Genomic DNA, 25,246 nt, shown 5'->3' with positions numbered 1-25,246 from the left:
CACACCCCTAATGCAGACAAAGTTGCAAAACATTATTAGCCTCAAGGATACTAGGGCATGAATGACAAGTGAATTATTACAGTTCAGAGTTCCCATTTGTTTTCATTTCAGTTTGGTTTTTAGTCATTTAAGATAAAGCTCACTGCTGTGACAAAGTTCACTTGAGTAATTATCTCATTCAGCTGGTTCATTTGATTCATTATGAATGAAGATCAGTGATTAGATGATTCCTAATGTTTTCAATTATCTAACGCAGAAAATAACAACTGAGCTCTGTTAAGTTACCTAAGTTAATGTGGCCTATGTAGTTACTAATTAACAGGCTAGAAGCAGAAGTATAAGTACAGAGAAACACCCTGTGATAGGAAGTGGTTAAGAGTACTTCTTACCTCCAAGAACCTTTGTTGGTTTTTGTTAGTCATTCGATAACACACACACGCACGCACACAAATCCTAACCTTCCTGTGAAAGGCCCAATTTAAACAGTGTGTAAACAACCGGGAGGACAAACAGCCACAGAGAGAACGCCCAAGATGTGTTAGTCTCAGGGCCAGTGGCCTGTTATCACATAATGACTGCAATGTAAACAGAGCGACCAAAATAAACCCTAATACACAATGCATAATGCACCACAAAAGACTAACCACACAGTGGGGGAACAATCGACTATGCAACTTCCTTCTGACACATTTCTCAGTATTGCTTCAGACCAGAAAAGACCAGCTGTTTGAAGTAGGCTAGCTCATGGGGGGCCCAGTGGGAACCTAGTGAGCACACAGGAATGCACAAAAGCAGATGTAGGTGGATAGTCTGAACAGGCAAATTGTCATGTGGGTAACAAAAGCCTACTGTTCATCTTTTGGTCGATATCTTTCTGTTATGTCCTTTTTCAACCAATAAAAGATTGATAATTGCTGCTAACAGTTTACCGAGTGAAAATTTAAAGTAAAACACCATATGTGTTTTTTTGCTCTTTTGAAAATAGGTGACGCACTAGTCTCGTTTCCACTCCACTTCAACATAATTTGTGGTAATCTTTCCTTTAGACAGCATACAGTAATCTCCTTCTAGAATTATTACTGACAAGCCCATAAGCGCCACAGTGCAGTATTACATAACACGTTTTCCATTTGATATATTAGAAGGTATGCTCATAAGCCACTACCTGGATATCTGAATATCAACCCCGGGCCTCAGTGCTCCAGTGGGGATTTCACCAGTCTCTGAGCTGCGAAGTCTCCTCGAGTCTGTCTCGACTGTTGTGCAATACACATGGATTAGATCAAATCTGCTTAAATCAAGTTTGGTGGCTTTGTTTTCTCTTGCCAAAAGGAGCTTTATTTTTAGATGCTACACAGTCTTTGTAGTAAATCTCGCTGTGATCCCCGCTTGACTCTAGGGGTCAGTGTTCATATTCTAACAAAAACATTCCCATGTAGGAGGATGAGTAAATGATTCAAATGACTCATCCACGACTTTATTAAAACATGCACATTCCCCAAAAAATATGACATAATGTAGGCTAGCCTGGCCAATAGAAACTAGGAATAAATTGGTGATAAAGTCAATGCTTAGGGATGGATCGGAATTTACACAATGGTTACTCAGGCCTACCTATCTGACAGACAAAATTAGGCTATAGGCTGCTATAGCCATAGATTTGTCAGTCAATTCCTCCACCCATCACGCATTCGTTAAATATCCTACCCCGTGTCAGTGAAGGGCTGTTAAGTTAAAACCAACACTCGAATTGAGAGGGTATCTATTATTTTTTTAAATGGCAAAAAGCACAGGCCTACCCCTTGTTAGCTTAAGATTTTGAAGAAAATTAAATGGGATCCGATTATATAAAGTGATCGATAACAGTGCTTTGGTCCGCAATGTTTTATGCTAGAAACAAGCTGTAAAATATCCAGGAAAGACATGACACAGATGAATCCTTTCTTTGACATTAAGAGGCTGAGCTACAACCTTCTATAGCCGATGAGACAAAACAGACTTTGATTGGGAAGTAATCTAAATCTATCACTATCAATTCATTAAACTGTTCACTATGTACAATAGAAGATGTTTAAACTCAGACAGCTTTTAGCTAAAACCCTTCTGACCATCTCTTGTTGGGTTAAGCCACAGAAGAAAAGTAGCCAGCAGTTAAAGCTTACATTTGTATGTGTCGGTAGGCCTACTCTGTCTGGGGTGAAAAGGTAGGCCTACTCTGTCTGGGGTGAAAAGGTAGGCCTACTCTGTCTGGGGTGAAAAGGTAGGCCTACTCTGTCTGGGGTGAAAAGGTAGGCCTACTCTGTCTGGGGTGAAAAGGTAGGCCTACTCTGTCTGGGGTGAAAAGGTAGGCCTACTCTGTCTGGGGTGAAAAGGTAGGCCTACTCTGTCTGGGGTGAAAAGGTAGGCCTACTCTGTCTGGGGTGAAAAGGTAGGCCTACTCTGTCTGGGGTGAAAAGGTAGGCCTACTCTGTCTGGGGTGAAAAGGTAGGCCTACTCTGTCTGGGGTGAAAAGGTAGGCCTACTCTGTCTGGGGTGAAAAGGTAGGCCTACTCTGTCTGGGGTGAAAAGGTAGGCCTACTCTGTCTGGGGTGAAAAGGTAGGCCTACTCTGTCTGGGGTGAAAAGGTAGGCCTACTCTGTCTGGGGTGGAAAGGTAGGCCTACTCTGTCTGGGGTGAAAAGGTAGGCCTACTCTGTCTGGGGTGAAAAGGTAGGCCTACTCTGTCTGGGGTGAAAAGGTAGGCCTACTCTGTCTGGGGTGGAAAGGTAGGCCTAACTTTTAAAGAACCATGATCAGATTCCTAATAATTTGCAAACAGGGACAGCTTCGTTGCAAACCAAGTACACCGATTTGGCATTGGAGAAATATGATAAAATTAACACATAAGCTATCGCTCAGTCCATTCTTAGCCTGTAATTTTGGTCATTTGTGTGGTATTAAAAACGATTATGTAGAATTGCCTGACATCTTTATAATTTTTTTTTTTTTTTTCAGACCTGCAAATACAATAATAGATTCATGTAATGCTTTTACTATAAAGGAGATCTTTCCACTTCTACTGTTGTCCATGGTGGTCTGTGAGCCCACAACTTTCTGGCCCTCAGCCCTATAAAGAATTCCTGCATTGCCATGCGATGCTCTGGTCTGTCCAAGACGTGAGGGTAAACAGTAGACATGTTCTCTGCTATCCACTTTGTTTTAATTACTATTTTGGGTATAGGGGATGGTCACTTATTAAAAAAAAAAAAAGAAGAAATTATGTTCAGTGAGGAATTAGGTCAAACGTATTTTTCATTTCAGAGAGGTCCAATTTTCTCCATGTAACCCTTATTACAAATAATGTTCACTCCCTTACCTGCATGTTTTCTCTGAGGTCGGTGGCTTCCCTCAGTGGCAGTATGGCTGTCTTGAAGATGTCGTCCACAGCCTTGATGACCAGCACTCTCATGGTGGCGTACTCCCGACTTCTCTTGCCCTTACGCACAGACAGTCCCCTCTTGTGAGGCTTGCCCCCGCCCCTTCGGTTGGTGATGGCCACATGGACGAATAGCCAGGCGTGGGGAAGGACTTCCCCCGTTAGCGATTGTAGCGGTATGTGCCGGAATCCCGGCTGGAGACACTCGAAGGGGATTGTGTACTGGCCGATGAACTCGTCGCCAATGTAGTCATCATCAAGCACCACGAAGCGCACCATGGCCAACTCAGGTAGGTTTATCTGAAACTCAAAGCTTTCATCAAACAGTGGGTTCTCCCCATTCTGATTGACAGTTTTAGTCCTTTGCTCTGCACAATCAGCAGGGATGCCATGTATCTCCACATAGACATAAGGGTCAACAACATCTCCTTTGGAGCCTGAGCCTTTGGGTTTGGGGAAGTTTTGTCCACTTATGATCTTTATGTGCAAGAGCTGAGGAGACACACCAGGTACGGAGTCTTTAGTGTTGGCACTGAAATATGACACCTGCTCCCTCATTATGGCTGGTCGCAGCACATACCCACAGTTCCCATTCTGACGGAACCAGCCAATGTTTAGGTCCATCATCAGGCCGGGGGTCTGGTAGTTCATTGCCACGATCTGGCAACCACACTTCCAGAAGTCCTGAGGGTTCATGTTACTAGAGTCGATCCGCATTGGGCTCGGGTAGACTCTCGCCAATAACTTCTTGTTGTAGTTAACAAAGTCGCCTGGGAAGTCATTGGCACAGCGACTGGCAAAGACCTCATTGAACGAGCAAAGTTCCCAGTGCTTCTGGCTTTGGAAAGCTGTTGGGAAGTCTTTGAACGCAATCGATTTACACAACGTTACCAGGTCAGAGAGGTCCTTGGACAGCTGGAACTTTTTCAGTGGGATGCTCTGCTGTTCGTCGGCTTCAATGTTCATTCTTTGTGACATCTCAGCCCCCTCATCCTCATCAGTCACTTCACCCTCCGAGCTAATGCAGGTTGTGCCCAGCTTCTTCCCCTTCAGCAGGATCTTACACTTGAGGTCAAAGGGTGAGGGCAGGTAGCTGTCTTCAGGTGAAGGTGGAACCATGTAAATCTTGTCACCAAGAATCTTTTTCAATTGCTGAAACATGACCCTCTGCTGCTTTAAGGAGCAGTGGTTCTCCAGACACAATATCAGGGGAAAGTCAGATGCAACAAAGGCATATTTGTTGATGACGTCACAGACACTGCAGAAGACTATCTGCGAGGTCATTGTGTGGCCAGTGTAAATGACAGGCTCATTATCTGGTCCATCCCAGACATCTAGTTCTACACTTCGACAGCCCATCTTGAGGGCACGGATGTACCCTGTAATGTCAGAGGGGCCTCTAAACTGATCCTCGATCAGGTATGTGTTGTGGGAAGCGTTGATGTAATAGTGGGACAAGGGCTGGTTCATGTCCTGACACACAGTTTTTTGTTCCGGGTCAAAGATGTGGCACTCTGGCGACATGAGATAATTGGTAAACCCATCAAGGGAGAGCCAGCCCTTGAGCTGCCCCTCTTTGGAAGGTTCATAACTCTGAATGACCTCCAGACTGGTGTCTTCACTTACTTGTGCCATACCCTGCTCAGCCTCCAGAAACATAGTTAAGTCCTTGGTATCTAGAAATTCCTTGTTGCTAGAGAACTGGACAAGAAGGAAATACATTTCTGGTCTTGTGCAAAGGTCATGAAAGACTTCAATGAACTCCTCCTTAGTCACACCACATCCCACCTTATCTTTAGATTTGTGAAACTCCTTAAACTTGAGTTCAATCTTAACGTTTTTGAGTCCAGGGTTTAGGTTTTTAATTAGCTGCACGGCAGCACATAGACTGATCTGCTTGCTGTTGTTGGCATCAGCCTCCTCAAAGAGGTCCCCGAGCCAGGAGGAGCGCATGTTGTTCTGGTTGCTCTCAATCATATTCAGTGTGTGTTTCCCATAGGATATCAGGTATCTAAGCCCGGTCACCCATATGTTGGCCATATCGGCAGAGTTTGCAACCAAGTCCAAAGACTCATAGTTCTCCCCATAGATGATCGAGAAGGCACAGTCCTCTGATATCTGATCATATATTCCGTTGGTCCTAAACGTTTCTGTGTTTTTCCCTGTCCGCACCTCTTTGATGGACTTGACATCAATTTTGGCTTTCTCTGACTCTTTTTTGGAGGGTTCCCACCTTAGAGACTGCATGTCGGCGTCCAGGAGGAAGTAGCGGTGGTAAACGCGGGAGTTGGAGCGGACCTTCTTCAGTTCCGAGCCGTCCACCATGGCGTTGATGCAGTCGCTCGCACTGCTGATCTTCTTCTCAGTGGGCATGCTGCTGAACGAAACCGTCTTCTTCCTCTCTTTGCGCAGCCTCGAGCCATCCTGAGGAAGAGAAAAGGAAAAACCTGAATACTTGTTCTGTAAACAAGTAGAAAGTAAGTAAATCACTTTAGATTTAGAGGTAAAAAGAGGAGCAGGATACTCTTTAAATCACTTCTCTGAGCTGGAAGCAAAATATTTAATTTATGCGATATACTATAGGCCAACTCAAAAAGTGGGAGTATTCCTGACTCTGTATGACAAAGCATTTGCACATGTGTCTGCCTATTGAAATGGGTTGATTATTTCACTGCTATTTGCTATGAAATCTGTTTAACTCCTTAGCATTCCTTGACGATTGGAGCTGCCTAATGTCAGTGTTTGACTTCTAACTGCAATTATTTTGGGGCAGCTGGTAGCCTAGTGGTTAGAGCGTTGGGCCAGTATCACACTCCAATCGAAGAGGAAGCGGCCAGTATATGGGATATAATCAGTTGGGCTTAGGCAGTAGGGATGGGGATTTGAAATAATTTCACTATATGAATAGTATCGTGAATTTTTGTCATTTATTTGGATATTCTAAACGTGTACGTTTTTAACCTGAGCACTGCTGCTGCATGAGGGAGAGGCTCAAACAACCTTTCATTGGTTGTGTGCACAGATGATGTTATCGTAGGTGCAGCATTTCCAATGTTATTTATCATCCCATACAACAGTACCGGTCTTGACTGGAGTAGCCTAGAGAAGCTATAGTTAGCTAGGCTAAATGCTGGGCTTTCGCCCCAACCCCATTCCAACAATATCCTACCTGTTGGTTGCTCGTTGTAGCCTACTCCTTCTCATTTTGCAAACTGTTAATTCCATAATTGTATTCCATCTTGCATTGAATTAGTGAACTCTCACTCCATTTGCTACATGTTGAGCCTCTTTGCCACTTCGATTGGCCAACATAAACAACAAGCTACACATGACACCTGAAGGCTACCGGTCGGCTAGCTGTCTTTTTAAATGGGGCACAGGCAGCACACCAGGTTAAGATGAATTACATCCTCTAAGGAATGTTGCCAAGCTATCCTAGTGTCTATAAATATTTGACCTTGGATAAGTGCTTCATACTGAAACTATAGGTTGTAGAGAGCTTAAAATAACTTTAGCAAAGCTCTAACTCAGCTGAGAGGGAACATAAACAATTGTTAAAAGGGGCATGTTTCAGTGGGTTAATTCATGCATCATAATTCTGAATTTCTCACTCTAATATACAGTATCTACTGCTGTCCATATCACTCTTAGTGTATCTTGTTAAAACTATTCAAGTGTACGTACATACATATAAATTGCATTTGGATTACTGTTACAGTGCTATTCAGGTTTGTTCCAAAATGTGTTGATATCTCGTGTTTGTTTTTTGGGGGATTATTTGACATTTTACTGCATTGTTAGGCGCTAGTAACATAAGCATTTCACTGAACCCACTATAACATCTGCTAAATTGTGTATGCATACAATAAACTGATTTGATGAGATGCTAACAAAGAGGTCAAAGCAAAGTTGAGAGCAGCATTCCATATATGGTGCGTCACATGATGCGAAGAACACTGTTTGTTGACATATCTTGTGTATGTCTTTCCTAACTCCCCCCAACCCCTTCTATTTTTCTTGAGAACTGAGGACCGTTACCTTGAAGAATCTCCTTGAACAATTGTGTTGCTCGACTTAAGGTGCCCGTCACAGTGCATTCTGGGTGAACCACAATGAGTCCCCCCCTAAAAAGGATACAGCCCACACAGATCTAGTAGTGTATTGGCCACGTGCGTGACATTTCCCAAGTAGTCTGTCATTGTTGTGTTCCAGCACCTTTATTTTTAACCTTTCCACATTCATCCAGATTCAAGCTGAACTAAATAAAACATGAATTCTGCATCAATTGACTAGCATCAGATGGTCTTCAATGCATGCTGAAAGTGCCTGACTTATGAATGAATAGATTCCATTTCCATTTGCTGATGAAAAGATTAATGACATTACTAAGAGGTTCCAATTTTTTTTCAATATTTTGGATGCCTTTTTTTTAAGGCCAATTGGAAGTTTAAAATGGGCATTCAAAATACATAGACAAGCGTGCGGCTGGGTCTCATGTAAGTTGTTTATACTGAAATAAACAGCATGCATATGGAGCTTTAGATGTGGGGAAGGCTTCAGCGCCCATCGTCCTGCAACCAGCGCACTGCCATCCCTGATCGAATGGCCTGCGACGTTCAATGTCCCAAGGCCTGCCATGTGATCTTGCCAACGCTTGTGTGCACTTACTAAAGAGTAATGGCTCTCATGAACGTCTATGTGCTTCTCCCCCAGGGCAAAGGCCATTGAAAATGTATTACCTTTGGGTCAAGACAAATCTGACTACCCTTGTTGTAGAAAGAATTGAATGACAGACATTAACTGCTGAATATTGAAGTTTATGATTGACTATGAGCACCACCAAATATATTTGGAAATAAAAAAAATATAAAACACAACATGTAAAGTGTTGGTCCCATGTTTCATGAGCTAAAATAAAAGATCCCAGAAATTTCCCATACACACAAGCTTATTTCTCTCAGATTTTGTGCACAAATTTGTTTATATCCCTGTGAGCATTTCTCCTTTGCCAAGATAATCCATCCACCTGCCAGGTGTGGCATATCAAGAAGCTGATTAAACAGCATGATCATTACACAGGTGCAGTTTTGTCACACAATGCCACAGACGTCTCAAGTTGAGGGAGTGTGCAATTAGCATGCTGACTGCAGGAATGTCCACCAGAGCTGTTGCCAGAGAATGTAATGTTAATTTCTCTACCATAAATTGCCTCCAATGTCGTTTTATAGAATTTGGCAGTACGTCCAACCGGCCTTACAACTGCAGACCAAGTGTATGACGTTGTGTGGCGAGCAGTTTGTTGATGTCAACTTTATGAACAGAGTGCCCCATGCTGGCCGTTGGGTTGTGGTATGGGCAGGCATAAGCTACGGATTTAATCAATGGTAATTTGAATGCACAGAAATACCGTGAAGAGATCCTGAGGCCCATTGTTGTGCCATTCGTCCGCCACCATCACCTCATGTTTCAGCGTTGTAATGCTATGTCACAAGGATCTGTACACAATTCCTTGAAGCTGAAATGTCCAAGTTCTTCCGTGGCCTGCATACTCATCACACGGTCACCCATTGAGCATGTGTGGGATGCTCTGGATAGACGTGTGCAACAGCGTGTTCCAGTTTCTGCCAATTTCCAACAACTTTGCACAGCCATTGAAGAGTGGGACAACATTCCACAATCAAGTCTGATCAACTCTATGCAAAGGAGATTTGCCACATTGTGAGGCAAATGGTGGTCACACCAGATACTGACTGGTTTTCTGATCCACACCCTAGTCTTTATTAAGGTGTCTGTGACCAACAGCATATCTATCTTCCCAGTCATGTGAAATCCATAGATTAGGGCCTAATGAATACATTTCAAATGACTGATTTCCTTATATGAAGTGTAACTCAACAAAATCTTTTAAAATTGTTGGCTGTTGCATTTAGATTTCTTTTTACAATGTATTCCTATCAACCATGTTGAATGGCAAGCTAGTTTGAGTAGAAATTCTAACATGCTTTGCTGATGAAAAAAATTATATTAACATTTTTGTCAAAACAGTTGCATAGCCTAGAGTTTCAGTTGATTTTGTTGTAATACTTGAGGTTTGGAGACCAATTCTATTATGCTATAAGATTTAGCTAAATAAGAATCACAGGCTGTGAGTACACTACAGACTTCATAGCCTACAAACAATAGTAGGCAAGGTCACATATTTTCTTTAGTACGGTATATGAAAGTGTTGACCCGTCTGATGCTGTGGTTCCTCATCCTGGTGAAAGAATAGCAACAGCATCCTGACATTTTATCTATTCTAGTTGGCTACTTCCTACCCCTCATTCTCATACTTGAGGTTGAAATGAGACAAAAGGGAAGGCCACATTAAGCCATGAATACATTTTTTTAAAAGACAGACAAGCCTCTCTGTAGGCAGGGCTAGAGCTTTTCTTTCATTCTATAGTCTGCAGGTGTACACAGAGGGTTAAAAAGGTGCAACTCAGAGGATTTCATGTTCAAAACAGTGCTGGGAGACGTTCAGAAATATAGGACAACGTCAGAGAGAAATGAAAAGATCCTCCAATACACGCTATAGGCCTACATCTCAATTGTATGACCGGATTCCAAAACGTAAACCATTGTAAGCATGTTTGGGTGGTATGGTCCACAGATTGTAGCCTATGTATCTTCTACCTTTGAGAAAGCTTCAGTATTTCATGATTAAGTGGCGATTGTGATGAAGAACTGCTGGTGAGCTATTTTGTTTAACACCATTACTGGCAGAGGTCTAAACTTCACTGTAACCCCCACTCGTCTGGTCATGTAGATAAAAGGAAATCAGCACATCTTTGTTTACAACCTACACATTAGCACATCTTTACACGTTACACATTAGCACATCTTTACACGTTACACATTAGCACATCTTTACACGTTAGCACATCTTTACACATTAGCACGTCTTTACAAGCTACACGTTAGCACATCTTTACACGTTACACATTAGCACATCTTTACACGTTACACGTTAGCATGTCTTTACAAGCTACACGTTAGCACATCTTTACACGTTACACATTAGCACGTCTTTACAAGCTACACGTTAGCACATCTTTACACGTTACACATTAGCACATCTTTACACATTAGCACATCTTTACACGTTAGCACATCTTTACACGTTACACATTAGCACGTCTTTACAAGCTAGACATTAGCACGTCTTTACAAGCTACACATGAGCACGTCTTTACAAGCTACACATTAGCACGTCTTTACAAGCTACACGTTAGCACATCTTTACACGTTACACATTAGCACGTCTTTACAAGCTACACGTTAGCACATCTTTACACGTTACACATTAGCACGTCTTTACAAGCTACACGTTAGCACATCTTTACACGTTACACATTAGCACGTCTTTACAAGCTACACGTTAGCACATCTTTACACGTTACACATTAGCACGTCTTTACAAGCTACACGTTAGCACGTCTTTACAAGCTACACATTAGCACGTCTTTACACACTACACATTAGCACGTCTTTACAAGCTACACGTTAGCACATCTTTACACGTTACACATTAGCACGTCTTTACAAGCTACACGTTAGCACATCTTTACACGTTACACATTAGCACGTCTTTACAAGCTACACGTTAGCACATCTTTACACGTTACACATTAGCACATTTTTACACGTTACACATTAGCACGTCTTTACACGTTACACATTAGCATATCTTTACACGTTAGCACATCTTTACACGTTAGCACGTCTTTACAAGCTAGACATTAGCACGTCTTTACAAGCTACACATTAGCACGTCTTTACAAGCTACACATTAGCACGTCTTTACAAGCTACACATTAGCACGTCTTTACAAGCTACACATTAGCACGTCTTTACAAGCTACACATTAGCACGTCTTTACAAGCTACACATTAGCACGTCTTTACAAGCTACACATTAGCGCATCTTTACACGTTATATACATTAGCACATCTTTACACGTTATACATTGCATAACAACTCATCATAGCTGTTTTAACAAAGCCAGTAACAGAGAAATTAGTTGAAAGTTTAAAAAAAGAATAATAAATTGTCCAGTCATTATAAATGTGGCTTGGCTCTGTGCGTTAAAAAAAAAGGAGGACTGTTGCATCACTATTGGTTTCAAACACCAAATTCTAGATTGAGGAGCGCAATATAAAAATATTGGCCATTAGATTTAAACAAACTCATCCACAAGTGTATGCTGTGGTTAAGGAAAAAACATGAATACAGTAGATTATCGCGATATTTTGCGATTTTATATTGACTCCAAGTACCGATTTGTAATGTCAGCGATCGCTAGTCAGGTGTACCTGCCCCAAAACTCTGGTATATCATCCTATAACTAGTTCCACATCTTTTTCATTGTTTTAAATGGTGAGCCAACATGTTTTGTGTACTTTTACCTCTCATGGCTTTCTACTGTCCCTCTGCAGCAGACATCTAGTGAACAATGTGTTTGAAACATCAAATCACAATAAAATCACAGTATCGAATCGCAACACATAAAATTGTGATACATAGAATCGCAACACATCGGCACCTAAGTATTGTGATAATATCGAAATCATGAGGTCCCTGGCAATTCCCAGCCCTAGCTAGGAGAAACATTGTCTCTACATGAACAAACTCTAAAATGTTACTCGTGCCTTCAATTCTTTTGGCATTTCCAGGAAAAGCCTTTATTTAACTAGGAAAGTCAGTTAAGAACAAATTCTTATTTACAATGACCTACCCCGGCCAAACCCTGACGACGCTGGGCCAATTGTCCGCTGCCCTATGGGACTCCCAATTCTGTCCGGTTGTGATACAGCCTGGAATCGAACCAGGGTCTGTAATGAGGCCTCTAGCACTGAGATGCAGTGTCTTAGACTGCTGCGCCACTTTGGAGCCCCAAGACATATTTTGAGAAGGAAAGGAAAAGTGGTAGTTTTTGCTCTTGGCAACTAGGATCATACTCATACATCACGGCTAGCCTGGTTGTCATAAACGGTTAGAAACATTATAGCTTTGATACCTCAGGGCCTTTACATCTGCAAAACCTTAAAAGTCAAGCTTATCAGCTGGCAAAGTCTATGTGGAATTTATGAGTTAGATTTAACCTAGTCTACAAATGCAGGTGAAAGTCTCAACCATGACATTCTTCAGGGTTTGGCAGCATGAAGCCATGAAAACTGACTTCAAGGAATACATGGCCTTCCAGAGACAAATTCATCTCTTGTATCAACACGTCACATCTGGTGACAGGACTCTGGCCGTGTTGATCAAACACTTTCTCACCCTTGCTCTGTGGTGTAATTGAAGAGAAGGCAGGCTGTACTTTAATGGGTACTAATCAATCTCAGGGCCCCACCACTTCATTTTTACCCCCTGCAGAGCCTAACCAGAGTTTCACATGCATCTCTGTGCTGTGAGGAAGGATCTAATCGAAAAGTAAAGAATTAAAAATAAGTACATAACTCCTGACAGAACTGCTACTGGAGGAGCTTTCCTGAGGCTTGGAAAAAGCCAAAATGCATGACTGAAGATAATCCGTGTGATCTGGACAAGAATCTTGACTTTGTCTTTGGAAGGAGTTTTCATTCGTGTTGGCCTTTAGGTGTGGCTGCTAATCAGGATTTCCTCTTGCGCTCAGTGAGGACTGGCTTCAGCTCCCCAAGCAAGAAAACGATACCACAGAACCTCCCCCCCCCCCCCCCCCCCCAACTGTGGTTATTTCCTGAAAATACAATTCTGTGTCTTATGTAATGGCCAAAGTCAGCAGGGTGTTTTTTAGTTACTTACACATGATTTCATTAAGACTCTAAACTATCCTGAAAGGGAAACATTTCTTGATTCTAAAAGGAAAAAGAATCCTCAAGAATATACTTTTTAGGGATGATAATGACAACCATACAATCTCCAATGTTTCAATTTAGCCTACTTGCTCAGCAGAGATTCTTACTTTTTTGCTTAATTACCAGCATACTGGTCCACAATCCATTTCATTAATACATTTTAACTGGATATTAAAATGTCCAATTTCTGAAGCAACACAAAATCGCAGTGTTTTGTTATTCTATGATGATGCTGTATCCAGAAAATCCCAGGAGTCTTGCTGATCTGAGGTGCTGTCGTAATTAAGAATGACACAGACCCAATTATCATCACGCGTAGGCCTGCGTTGGCAAAGCAACCATGCTGAGAGGTCCACACCTGACTCACTCTTGCGTGTTGGACAATTTGCGGAATCCAAGTAGGTCATAAAATGCAGACGCCAACCTCACCAGTGTATGAGAAATTATATTGAAATTCTCCCTTTATTTCCAGATACTGGATGTCCTGATTTCCTTTGCAAATGTATAGGCAGGTCAGATTCTGCAAAGGTCTACACCTGGAGTTCCTGTCATTTTGTACATAGATATCAATTGGGTATTTCTGGGAAAAGTAAAAACACAGACATGATGTTCGATAAATGTAATAACATAGGCCTAGCTAAACCTGTGCAGGGCTTGGCGTTGCATGGGGAGATGGAGAGTATTTTTGTCTCCCTGCATTACATTTGAGTGTGTTCAGCTGCCAAAAACTCCCGTAGGATTCTGAATACCCTAATAGACTGAAACCCCCTTTACTGGTTCAATGAGCAGTTCAGGACTGTCTGTACATCTGAAGAATTCACAGGGGACTCATTACAGTCCAGACCAAATGCATTGTATAAAGCTAGCAGTCTTCAACATCACACAAGAGACCAACCACAACTGCTGCATAATGTGATTATCAATATTAGTCTACATCTATTCTAGGCTAAATACTATAGAATCATCAACACCAACATTTGACTTTATAAAACGCTTTTATTCATTCAAATGATAATGTTACCAAGGCACATTCAACAGCACTAAACTCCAGAAGTGCAGGTAGGTTGGCAGCTAAATATGTAATCTTAAATCTTATTATAGCATAAAAAGGGGATATTGCTCATAATTTTGTCCCTTATCAGGCACTCGTCTCAATAACATCAAACGTTCAAAAGGGAAAAGAGCATTGGCTTTGATACCTGAGCCCAGACTGAACTTTCCCCCCACCCCGAAAAACAACGTGAAGAAGCCTCGTGCCCCCCACTCTGTGACTGTAACCTCATCTACCACTCTCACCCTTCAAACACCAGGGTTCATTCACATCCACAGAGCAGATTGAGACCATAGTCACATGTTAAAGAGCACATCTGAAAACAGCCATTAGGAGTCAGCCATGCTGGCTTAGGTTTGACTATATAAAAGGGTCATTTAGATGCATTAATAGGCTAGGAGTCACCGCTGCTCCACAGCGCTCAGGACCTCAGACTGGGGAAAAGGTTCACCTTCCAACAGGACAAAGACCCTAAGCACACAACCAAGACAACGCAGTAGTGGCTTCAGGACAAGTTTCTGAATGGCCTTGAGTGGCCCAGCCAGAGCCCGGACTTGAACCCGAACAAACTTCTCACTCCCCATTCAACCTGACAAAGCTTGGAGAGGATCTGCAGAGAAGATTGGGAGAAACTCCACAAATACATGTCAAGCTTGTAGCGTCATACCCAAGAAGACTCGAGGCTGTAATCACTGCCAAAAGGTGTTTCAACAAAATACTGAGTAAAGAGTCTGAATACTTATGTAAATGTGATAGTTCAATTAGCAACATTTTCTAAAAACCTGTTTTTGCTTTATTATGGGGTATTGTGAGTAGATTCATGAGAGGGGAAAAAAACTATGTAATACGTTTTAGAATAAGGCTGTAACCTTTATTTTATTTTTTTATTTCACCTTTATGTTTGTTTTACTCCATGTGTAACTCTGTGTTGTTGTATGTGTCGAACGGCAAGTCAAGTTGAGAACAAGTTCTCATTTACAATTGCGACCTGGCCAAGATAAAGCAAAGGAGTTCGACACATACAACAACACAGAGTTACACATGGAGTAAAACAAACATACAGTCAATATTACAGTAGAAACAAGTCTATATACGATGTGAGCAAATGAGGTGAGAAGGGAGGTAAAGGCAAAAAAAGGCCATGGTGGCAAAGTAAATACAATATAGCAAGTAAAACACTGGAATGGTAGATTTGCAGAAGAATGTGCAAAGTAGAAATAAAAATAATGGGGTGCAAAGGAGCAAAATAAATAAATAAAATAAATACAGTAGTGGAAAGAGGTAGTTGTTTGGGCTAAATTATAGGTGGGCTATGTACAGGTGCAGTAATTTGTGAGCTGCTCTGACAGCTGGTGCTTAAAGCTAGTGAGGGAGATAAGTGTTTCCAGTTTCAGAGATTTTTGTAGTTCGTTCCAGTCATTGGCAGCAGAGAACTGGAAGGAGAGGAGGCCAAAGAAAGAATTGGTTTTGGGGGTGACCAGAGAGATATACCTGCTGGGGCACGTGCTACAGGGGACTTTACCTAGCAGGGTAAAGTAGATGTAGATGACATGGAGCCATGGGGTTTGGCGACGAGTATGAAGCGAGGGCCAGCCAACGAGAGCGTACAGGTCGCAATGGTGGGTAGTATATGGGGCTTTGGTGACAAAACAGATGGCACTGTGATAGCCTCCAATACCCTTGGATGCAGTCTATTTTGTAAATGACATCGCCGAAGTCGAGGATTGGTAGGATGGTCAGTTTTACAAGGGTATGTTTGGCAGCATGAGTGAAGGATGCTGTGTTGCGAAATAGGAAGCCAATTCTAGATTTAACTTTGGATTGGAGATGTTTGACGTGGGTCTGGAAGGAGAGTTTACAGTCTAACCAGACACCTAGGTATTTGTAGTTGTCCACGTATTCTAAGTCAGAGCCGTCCAGAGTAGTGATGTTGGACAGGCGGGCAGGTGCAGGCAGCGATCGGTTGAAGAGCATGCATTTAGTTTTACTTGTATTAAAGAACAATTGGAGGCAACGAAAGGAGAGTTGTATGGCATTGAAGCTTGCCTGGAGGGTTGTTAACACAGTGTCCAAAGAAGGGCCAGAAGTATACAGTTTGGTGTCGCCTGCGTAGAGGTGGATCAGAGACTCACCAGCAGCAAGAGCGACATCATTGATGTATACAGAGAAGAGAGTCGGTCCAAGAATTGAACCCTGTGGCACCCCCATAGAGACTGCCAGAGGTCCGGACAACAGACCCTCCGATTTGCCTCACTGAACTCTATCAGAGAAGTAGTTGGTGAACCAGGTGAGGCAATCATTTGAGAAACCAAGGCTGTCGAGTCTGCCGATGAGGATGTGGTGATTGACAGAGTCGAAAGTCTTGGCCAGATCAATGAATACGGCTGCACAGTAATGTTTCTTATCGATGGCGGTTAAGATATCGTTTAGGACCTTGAGCGCGGCTGAGGTGCACCCATGACCAGCTCTGAAACCAGATTGCATAGCAGAGAGGGTATGGTGAGATTCGAAATGGTCTGTTTGTTGACTTGGCTTTCGAAGACCTTAGAAAGACAGGGTAGGATAGATATAGATCTGTAGCAGTTTGGGGTCAAGAGTGTCCCCCCCTTTGAAGAGGGGGATGACCGCAGCTGCTTTCCAATCTTTGGGAATCTCAGACGACACGAAAGAGAGGTTGAACAGGCTAGTAATAGGGGTGGCAACAATTTCGGCAGATCATTTTAGAAAGAAAGGGTCCAGATTGTCTAGCCCGGCTGATTTGTAGGTCGTCCAGATTTTGCCGCCTTTTCAGAACATCAGCTGACTGGATTTGGGAGAAGGAGAAATGGGGAAGGCTTGGGCGAGTTGCTGTGGGGGGTGCAGTGCTGTTGACCGGGGTAGGGGTAGCCAGGTGGAAAGCATGGCCAGCCGTAGAAAAATGCTTATTGAAATTCTCAATTATAGTGGATTTATCAGTGGTGACAGTGTTTCCTATCTTCAGTGCAGTGGGCAGCTGGGCGGAGGTGGACTTTACAGTGTCCCAGAACTTTTTTGAGTTAGTGTTGCAGGAAGCAAAATTCTGCTTGAAAAAGCTAGCCTTGGCTTTTCTAACTGCCTGTGTATAATGGTTTCTAGCTTCCCTGAAAAGCTGCATATCACGGGGGCTGTTCAATGCTAATGCAGAACGCCATAGGATGTTTTTGTGTTGGTTAAGGGCAGTCAGGTCTGGGGAGAACCAAGGGCTATATCTGTTCCTGGTTCTAAATTTCTTGAATGGGGCATACTTATTTAAGATGGTTAGGAAGGCATTTTTTTTTAAATAACCAGGCATCCTCTACTGACGGGATGAGATCAATATCCTTCCAGGATACCCCGGCCAGGTTGATTAGAAAGGCCTGCTCGCTGAAGTGTTTCAGGGAGCGTTTGACAGTGATGAGTGGAGGTCGTTTGACCGCTGACCCATTGCGGATGCAGGCAATGAGGCAGTGATCGCTGAGATCTTGGTTGAAGACAGCAGAGGTGTATTTAGAGGGCAAGTTGGTTAGGATGATATCTATGAGGGTGCCCGTGTTTACGGCTTTGGGGAGGTACCTGGTACGTTCATTGATAATTTGTGTAAGATTGAGGGCATCAAGCTTAGATTGTAGGATGGCTGGGATGTTAAGCATGTTCCAGTTTAGGTCGCCTAGCAGCACGAGCTCTGAAGATAGATGGGGGGCAATCAGTTCACATATGGTGTCCAGAGCACAGCTGGGGGCAGAGGGTGGTCTATAGCAGGCGGCAACGGTCAGAGGCTTGTTTTTAGAGAGGTAGAAGTTCAAATTGTTTGGGTACAGACCTGGATAGTAGGACAGAACTCTGCAGGCTATCTTTGCAGTAGATTGCAACACAACAGTTCTGTCTTGTCTGAAAATGTTGTAGTTAGGGATGAAAATTTCAGAATTTTTTAACAAATTGTGGAAAAAGTCAAGGGGTCTGAATACTTTCCGAAGGCACTGGGTGTGGGAGTCAGTCTGTATCAGAGCCCAAAGGTAGTGCAGAGAGCAATGTGCAGTCTAGAATGAAAGTGCAGGGTGCATAGACTGAGTGGGAACATCAATGTGGAACAGGTCTAAAGAAGCATGATATGAAGAAAATGTAGCATACTCTGAGTTTGTATTTATATTAGGTCCTGACATGGCTATGTCAAATGGTTGTGCTCTACACAAATTAATTTAGCAGACAATATTTGTTTAGAATTCAGTGGCATTATTTTATGTGATTTTATAGTATGAAAAATACATTTGAACAAAACTGAATAAAATAGAAAGGATATTTTCTCCAAACAATTTGAGGGAGTGCGCACGAGGCTATTCTGTGTTGAGCGGTTAACAAAGAAATAGGTACTGCTCTGTGATTAATTTAGAGTTCTTAATGTAACTTTAGTTCTACAAAAGGTGGGCTATATGATTAGATGTTGAATACATTGTATGGCTGCATGATGCAACTAATGATGATTTGAAAATAATTGCTTGAAAGGCATGAGCTCTGCTGTTTTTTGCACAGGCTGTACACACTTCATCAGTCTCTCATACAATGACAAGCACTTGATAATTTCACAGCGGCATCCCCTTTGTGTGGCCGTAATGCACCCTAAAAAAATCCATGCCTTTTACGGCCAGTGGCTGTTGTACCCTTGGCCTGGAATGCTGCGTTGTGCCCTTTCCCCCGAGTGTTGCGCGCTATGAAGCACCTCTCACTCATATGGCACTCCATTACGTGATCAGGTCTTTCTCACAGGCTACAAGTGAAGACAGACACTTCGGGGACGCAACTGCACGCCTCATCTAATTCCGAGGTGCATATTGAAGATATTGGAAGAACTGTCCACATTTACTTTTCGGCAGCCAACAAGATGAGTAGGCCTAACGAACAGCAAAAACACCAGCCTATGTCAATCTATCCACCATGGTACAAAAGTTGACCTTTTCTATTCTGTGTGAGAAATAAATATTCCAAACCATCTGGGACAGTTGTGGGATGCGATAAGATCCCAAATGAATACATCCACCAGCATAAAAAAATGTTTTTACGCAATGTGGCTGATATAACAGATCATAACGCTTAGCTTAAAATGTTGATAGCCAAATAGTTTATTTCTTCATATAATAAGAGCAGAAATGTGCACATGGCAGTATGCTATAAGCATGAATGTTCCATTAGCGGGAAAACACCATTATCAAAAGTCACCGCAAATGTGATTATGCATATAATATATTTTTTTATAAAAGGTGCATTTTTATGGTGGAAATTATCTTCCCTAAACTTGAAACTCACGCACTGCTTATGTATGCCAGTTAGGCTCCACACCCTTTGTAAAGCGGATTAATGTGCTTAATTTTAAAGAAGTTATTTGCCCCCTTTGTGATACAAACCTTATCAAAACATATAGGCCTATGGACTATACTATGAGGTGTGCAACTATGATTCGACAAAGTCGCAAAAAAAAAAGGCAGTTTCTTGCCTTATGCTGGGCATTATTCACAAGTTATAATATGTCATTCATATTGTCACCCATCAGATTATTCTTGATGTAATCTTGTCTTTACATATACTAAATAATGTGTGAAATGTGTTTTGATTTACAATGGGCCATTAATCATGCACCTGTCTCAAATCAGGGGTAGTGGGAAAAATACATGTCATCTATGCACTTAAATAGGGAATGGAGGACACTTTACCCGTGGTTCATTTTCATGCCAGCCAGGTAGGCTATACTCCTGTTGTAAAGATAAGCATTGTGCTTAATATTAGGAAAGTTGAAAATAAAAAGGGGAAAAAGTAGGCCTAGCCTATAGAAAGCTGATAAGATACTCCTCTTTTTAGTAGAGGCAATCACTCTGTTTTCACACGCAATTGTATAGCCTATAGAAATTATGCGCAACATGAGCTCATGATTAGATTTTCGATTACATTTGCATTGATGTCAGAGTGATTAGAGGGACAAACGAGTGCTGAGTACCAGGCAGTCAGCAAGTTTGGTAGGCTACTAATGACCATCAGCAGCATGAGAGCTTGAAGACTAATTCCATGGAATTTGACTGCCTTCGTGACCGCCGGTGTGGTGGTAATACAGTCACCGCAACAGCTCAACTCCAGGTGGTAATGCTTATTGCAATTAGCATACCTGATAATATGGACCATGCATTGGCTATATGCATGGTCCAATATGTTCAAATAATTCTAACAAACAAAAATTTGAATCATTTCTAGAGGTGGAAATATAATTTCAGATGTGTCAGCATCATTTTATTTTCATTCATTTTGGAGTAGAATGTCCTGTTAAAAAGTCCCTATACATAACAATTATCTGGGGGGGATGCCGGAACCCCAAAACAAGGGGGGCGGGGACGTGGTGAAATAAAACGGATGGCAGTTGATGAAAATAGATCAGGAAGTCAGGAAGATTTTTTGCACAGCTCTGGTACACTATCAGCCCGGTATAGCTGGAAGCCTGGTATATCCACAGCAGCTTCAGGTGTGTCGTCATTTAGCCAAGATTCAGTGAAACAGAAATGACAGAGAAGTCCTTTTTTGTTCTAATCAGAAGTTGTAGCTCGTCGATTGAGGCGAGTAAACACATATTGGAGAGGAAATGACCTTGGGAGCAGGGCACGGCGACCTCGCCTTCTCCCCGGCGTTTCTCTTCCTCGTTCTCCGACGCACATTCGTATAGCCTAAGTTAGAAATCCGACTCGTGGTCTGTGGTTTTCAGCAGTATATTGTCAGATGAGGACAGAATCTCAGGACAAAAACCAGCTGGTAATGTGTCCCTATTATTCAGTAGCTCATCCCGGGTGAAAGAAATTGCAATCCAAAAGTGAACTAACAAAAACAGTAAACAAAGAATCAGCTCCAAAACCCTGATGTTTCCTCACTGGGTGCCTCACACAAAAGGCACACCTGTTGTGGTAATTATCTGGGCCTGGTTCTTTTCTACTGCAGTAGAACTTCAAAAACATTGACTACAGTGATAGAACACTCACATTCACATGTGAATTTATGTAAGACTAAGTAATGTGAGTGTTCTAAGACTAAGTAATTACCAACCCCAGTGAATTGGGCCATTTCCACTACACCAGTGTTTCCCAACCTCTGTCCTCGGGACCCAAAGAGGTGCACGTTTAGTTTTTTGCCCTAGCACTACACAGTTGATTCAAATAATCAAAGCTTGATGATTAGTTGAATCAGAGGTGTAGTGCTAGGGCAAAAACCAAAGAGTGCACCTCTTTGGGTCCCGAGGAGAGGTTGGGAAACACTGCAATACACCAACCACTTCTTATTTCATAACGAACATACAGCCCTTGCGTGATCAAATACTGAGCTTTAGGAAAGCAGAATGACAAAGGGCCAAGCTGGGTTACCAATCAGACAGGCAGTCTTTACAAAACAGAGACAGGCAGTCAGAAGAGAACTGCTGCAGCAACAGGACGTCGATAGAGCCCCTGAAGCTACCCAAATCCAAATGGATTGATTTAGCTCCAGTCAAGCCCCGATGCACTCCTCACACAGAGTGTGATTTGAGTGATGCAATCAATGAATACATCACTAGTGTGTGAGGAAGCTAAGCAACTTCACAGACACTGTCACAGCTATTTTATCAAGAGGTTTCAGTCCTTTAATCCAGTTATTTTTTTTATCTTTTCACATTAGAAAAAATGTCCCCAGTCCATTTTATTATTGTTTATTAAGATAGCCTATATTTAATCCACCATCTTGATTTTGTTTAATTTGAGGGACCTAGGATTTTTAAGCTCAATTCCTGCAATTCTATGTAGTTTAACAAGACTCATTACATATTTTAGGTAGGCCATTTAATGATGATCCTAATAAAGAAATAAAGAAAACGAAGTCTAGACCCGTTTTCCCCAAATGTTATTCCGCTACCAAATATATTTTATATGAACCCTCAATTTAATTATACATATTATTTTACAGAAAGTGAATAGATCAACTGATTGCGACAGAGTCACACATTGTATAAGATGACTTCACAAGGAAAGTAAAAAATATATATACACTCCGACTTTAGAAGGTCGTAGCTCAGCTTCTGAACATCAGACACAAACCAAAGACAAAAAACCGCTTGTTTCTAGCCTAAAGCGTTGCAGAGATATAAATTGTATAAACCGATCTACAACGATTCATAATTTAAAACATGTTTTGCCCCTCAAAATCAAGGAAAGTCCTGTGACCCACCAGGAAACTTTGGCGGCCACCGGTGGGGGGCGAGACCCATATAAGGGCCTGACATTAACTATTTTAGATACAAAAATCAGTCATCCATAGGACAAGTAGCACCATTTTTACATCATTGCAAGATGCAAGGAACCACTTCACAAAATTAAATGCGTTACTATATTTTTTAACATAGAGAATCAGACAAAAATGGAGGCTACACTCTGTCAATTGGCTTCTTTGCATATTCCAGCCTGTCTCAAAATACAACACAACCCTTTTAAAGGCTCTCCTGAAGGATGGTTGGCCACCCTTAGTAGCCTATAAAATATTGCAACATTACAATCAAATACTTTTTATGCCTTTATAAAATAAGTCCCTCCAGGGATTGAAATTGGAGGCAATAAAAAAAAAATTGTATTTGGTTCAAAACGGGTTCTGGGGACAGTTCTGGGAGGACAGATCGTTTAGCTTAAAAAAATGTTGATGAGTTTTATATTTTCATATTATAAAGCTCAACAGTGCACACATGGCTGTAGGCTACACGCGAATGTTCCAAAATGCAATTAGAGGGAAGACGCCATTCTCAAAAGCTATGACTAGGATTATGCCTTCGGCTGCTGGACAATAACATTTAAAAAATGATTAAAAAAAAAACATGAGAAAAATGCTGGGTTCAATAGCATGTTAAGTGTTTATAAATGTTGAGAGAATTATTATATCAAGGTCCAATTTGAAACAAGGTAATACATGCTCAATGAAATGACAAACATCCAGGTTTTAAACAATTATGATTAAATAGTTTTAAAATGCTGACCGCCTCCACTCATATTTAAGTTGTCCCAGACAAGCGTTAATGTCGAGCCCTGCCCTAGTTGGGAACCCCTGCTTTAAATCTGACCTGAACCAGATTTGTATTAGACTACAATGTGATGAGAAACAATAGCCAATATTGGAAATGAAAGGTGCAATATCAAGATCTCATCAGTTATAACATTGATTTACGATGAAAAAGTGTGACCACTTACATTTTTGTCAGTAGTCTTCAAGCAAAAAAAGAAAATGAAATAAAAAAATCTTTATAAAATGCATTGGGTAGAAGCCAATTAATCCTGGTATAAATGCATATACACATCTTAAAATGATCGTGTTTTCATTCATTTGATTATATAATCTTAAAGCCCATTCAAAAACAGTATGGGACGTAAGGCAAAATGTGCAGTCATTGTAATTGCATAGGTCCAAACACATGCTAGCAGATAGTGTAATAACGAAGTCTATGGTTAACGCTTGTTAGAGGCAGTTTCGTTAGCCAATGCTAACTTCCTTCATACTGGACAGACAAAAACGGTATCCACGATTAATCTGACTCCTACCAAAATCCCAAAGTATCACTTTAAAAAGAGGCAAGCAGCAATAAATCATAGGTGTCATGTCACACAATTTATATCCACGAAGGAGTGAGCAGCTTCAATATAGTTCAGCATCTAATAAGTAATCTTTAATGAGACAAGCCTAACTCATCCTGCTGGCAGGCTTCTTAACACCACAGTACTGCACTGTGAATAAAATTGGGCCCTACTGCTTAGTTTTTGCCAAGGGTATCAAGATGCCCAAATCCTGCATAAACTTTATTGCGATTACGGTTTTGCCGATTTAACAGCTGCATAGCTGGAAGAGCCCTAAGGTCCAACAGGAGAAGAGGACAGTGGGGCAGAGGAAATGTGGTCAGGTCAAAGAAATCCATATGCCAATCATGAACAAATTAGGATGTGAGAAGAGAAATCTTGTGAGATCAATAATTGTACTAAAGTTGTAGAGTACAATGCCAACACGTTGTGACAGTGACTGCTGACAGTGAATGCCGGCTGTGTTTGAGATCGACTAGCCTACATTGCAGTCGGTGACTGCAGACTGAGCAAAATGTATGCTATCGAATAGTTATGTCATATCCTGGGCCAACTCTTGAAGATGTATGGCAGGGGTCAGTAACAGGCGTCCCGTGGGTCAAAACCGGCCTGTGAATGGTTTCCCCCCCTCCAAAGATTTTTGTAAAAAAAAACAAACAAGACTAATATCAAGGATTTCAGTTTTTCTGGGGAAAAAACTGGGGGGGAAAATCACCAGTAAACATTTCTACCAAGTATTCTCACAAATAAAAAGAGAGATGATCATGTCAATGTAAAATATTTACAAAATTATTATTTTCAAATATAATTTATTTTTGGGATTACTTTTTGTACATTTTGCAATGTACAAATAATGATAAATTATCTTCCGGACCCCGGAACATCCGCCCTACAAAAATCAGACAGGTGCTAAGATCTGTTAATAATTGAAGGTGTCAGAAATATGTATACCTGTGTTCACACTCTTATGCACTTCCCTTCCATTAATGGTGGTCTACTACAAACTTTACCCTGGTAAAGCCACTTGAGTACTGCCAAGTCATCTGTGGTCCCCCTGAAATAACAGGTTATAGCCGGTAGCTCTCCGTCAAGTCCCCAGCCCTGTAAATGAGTGACAACTTAGTGGACAACTTAGTGAATAAATAATACTGCAGGCTTGGTAAAGTGTAGCGAGTCGTCTGGAACAAATACAGCACACAGTGAGCAACCTGAGACAGCACCCAGAACAGGAATGGTGACAGAAGATCTTTAATCAGTGACAAAAAAAATACAGTTTTGGCTGATGCCGTTGGAGCCCA

General features: G+C 41.7%; 1 protein-coding gene across 4 annotated transcripts in view; it reads right to left on the bottom strand.

The window, feature by feature from the left end:
• The window catches only part of LOC110515430 (inactive phospholipase C-like protein 2), a 60,421-nt gene that overhangs the window by 19,172 nt on the left and 16,003 nt on the right, over positions 1 to 25,246 (bottom strand). For all 4 annotated transcript variants that reach the window (XM_036973175.1, XM_036973178.1, XM_021594340.2 and 1 more), the window contains one exon: positions 3,355 to 5,838. In XM_036973175.1, the coding sequence (XP_036829070.1) occupies positions 3,355 to 5,838 (2,484 nt within the window). The remainder of the gene's footprint in view (positions 1 to 3,354; positions 5,839 to 25,246) is intronic.

Source organism: Oncorhynchus mykiss, chromosome 3 (genome assembly GCF_013265735.2).
Source record: "Oncorhynchus mykiss isolate Arlee chromosome 3, USDA_OmykA_1.1, whole genome shotgun sequence".
Taxonomy (NCBI): domain Eukaryota; kingdom Metazoa; phylum Chordata; class Actinopteri; order Salmoniformes; family Salmonidae; genus Oncorhynchus; species Oncorhynchus mykiss.
The sequence above is the reverse complement of the archived record's forward strand: the minus strand, read 5'-3'. Positions and strand labels throughout refer to the sequence as shown.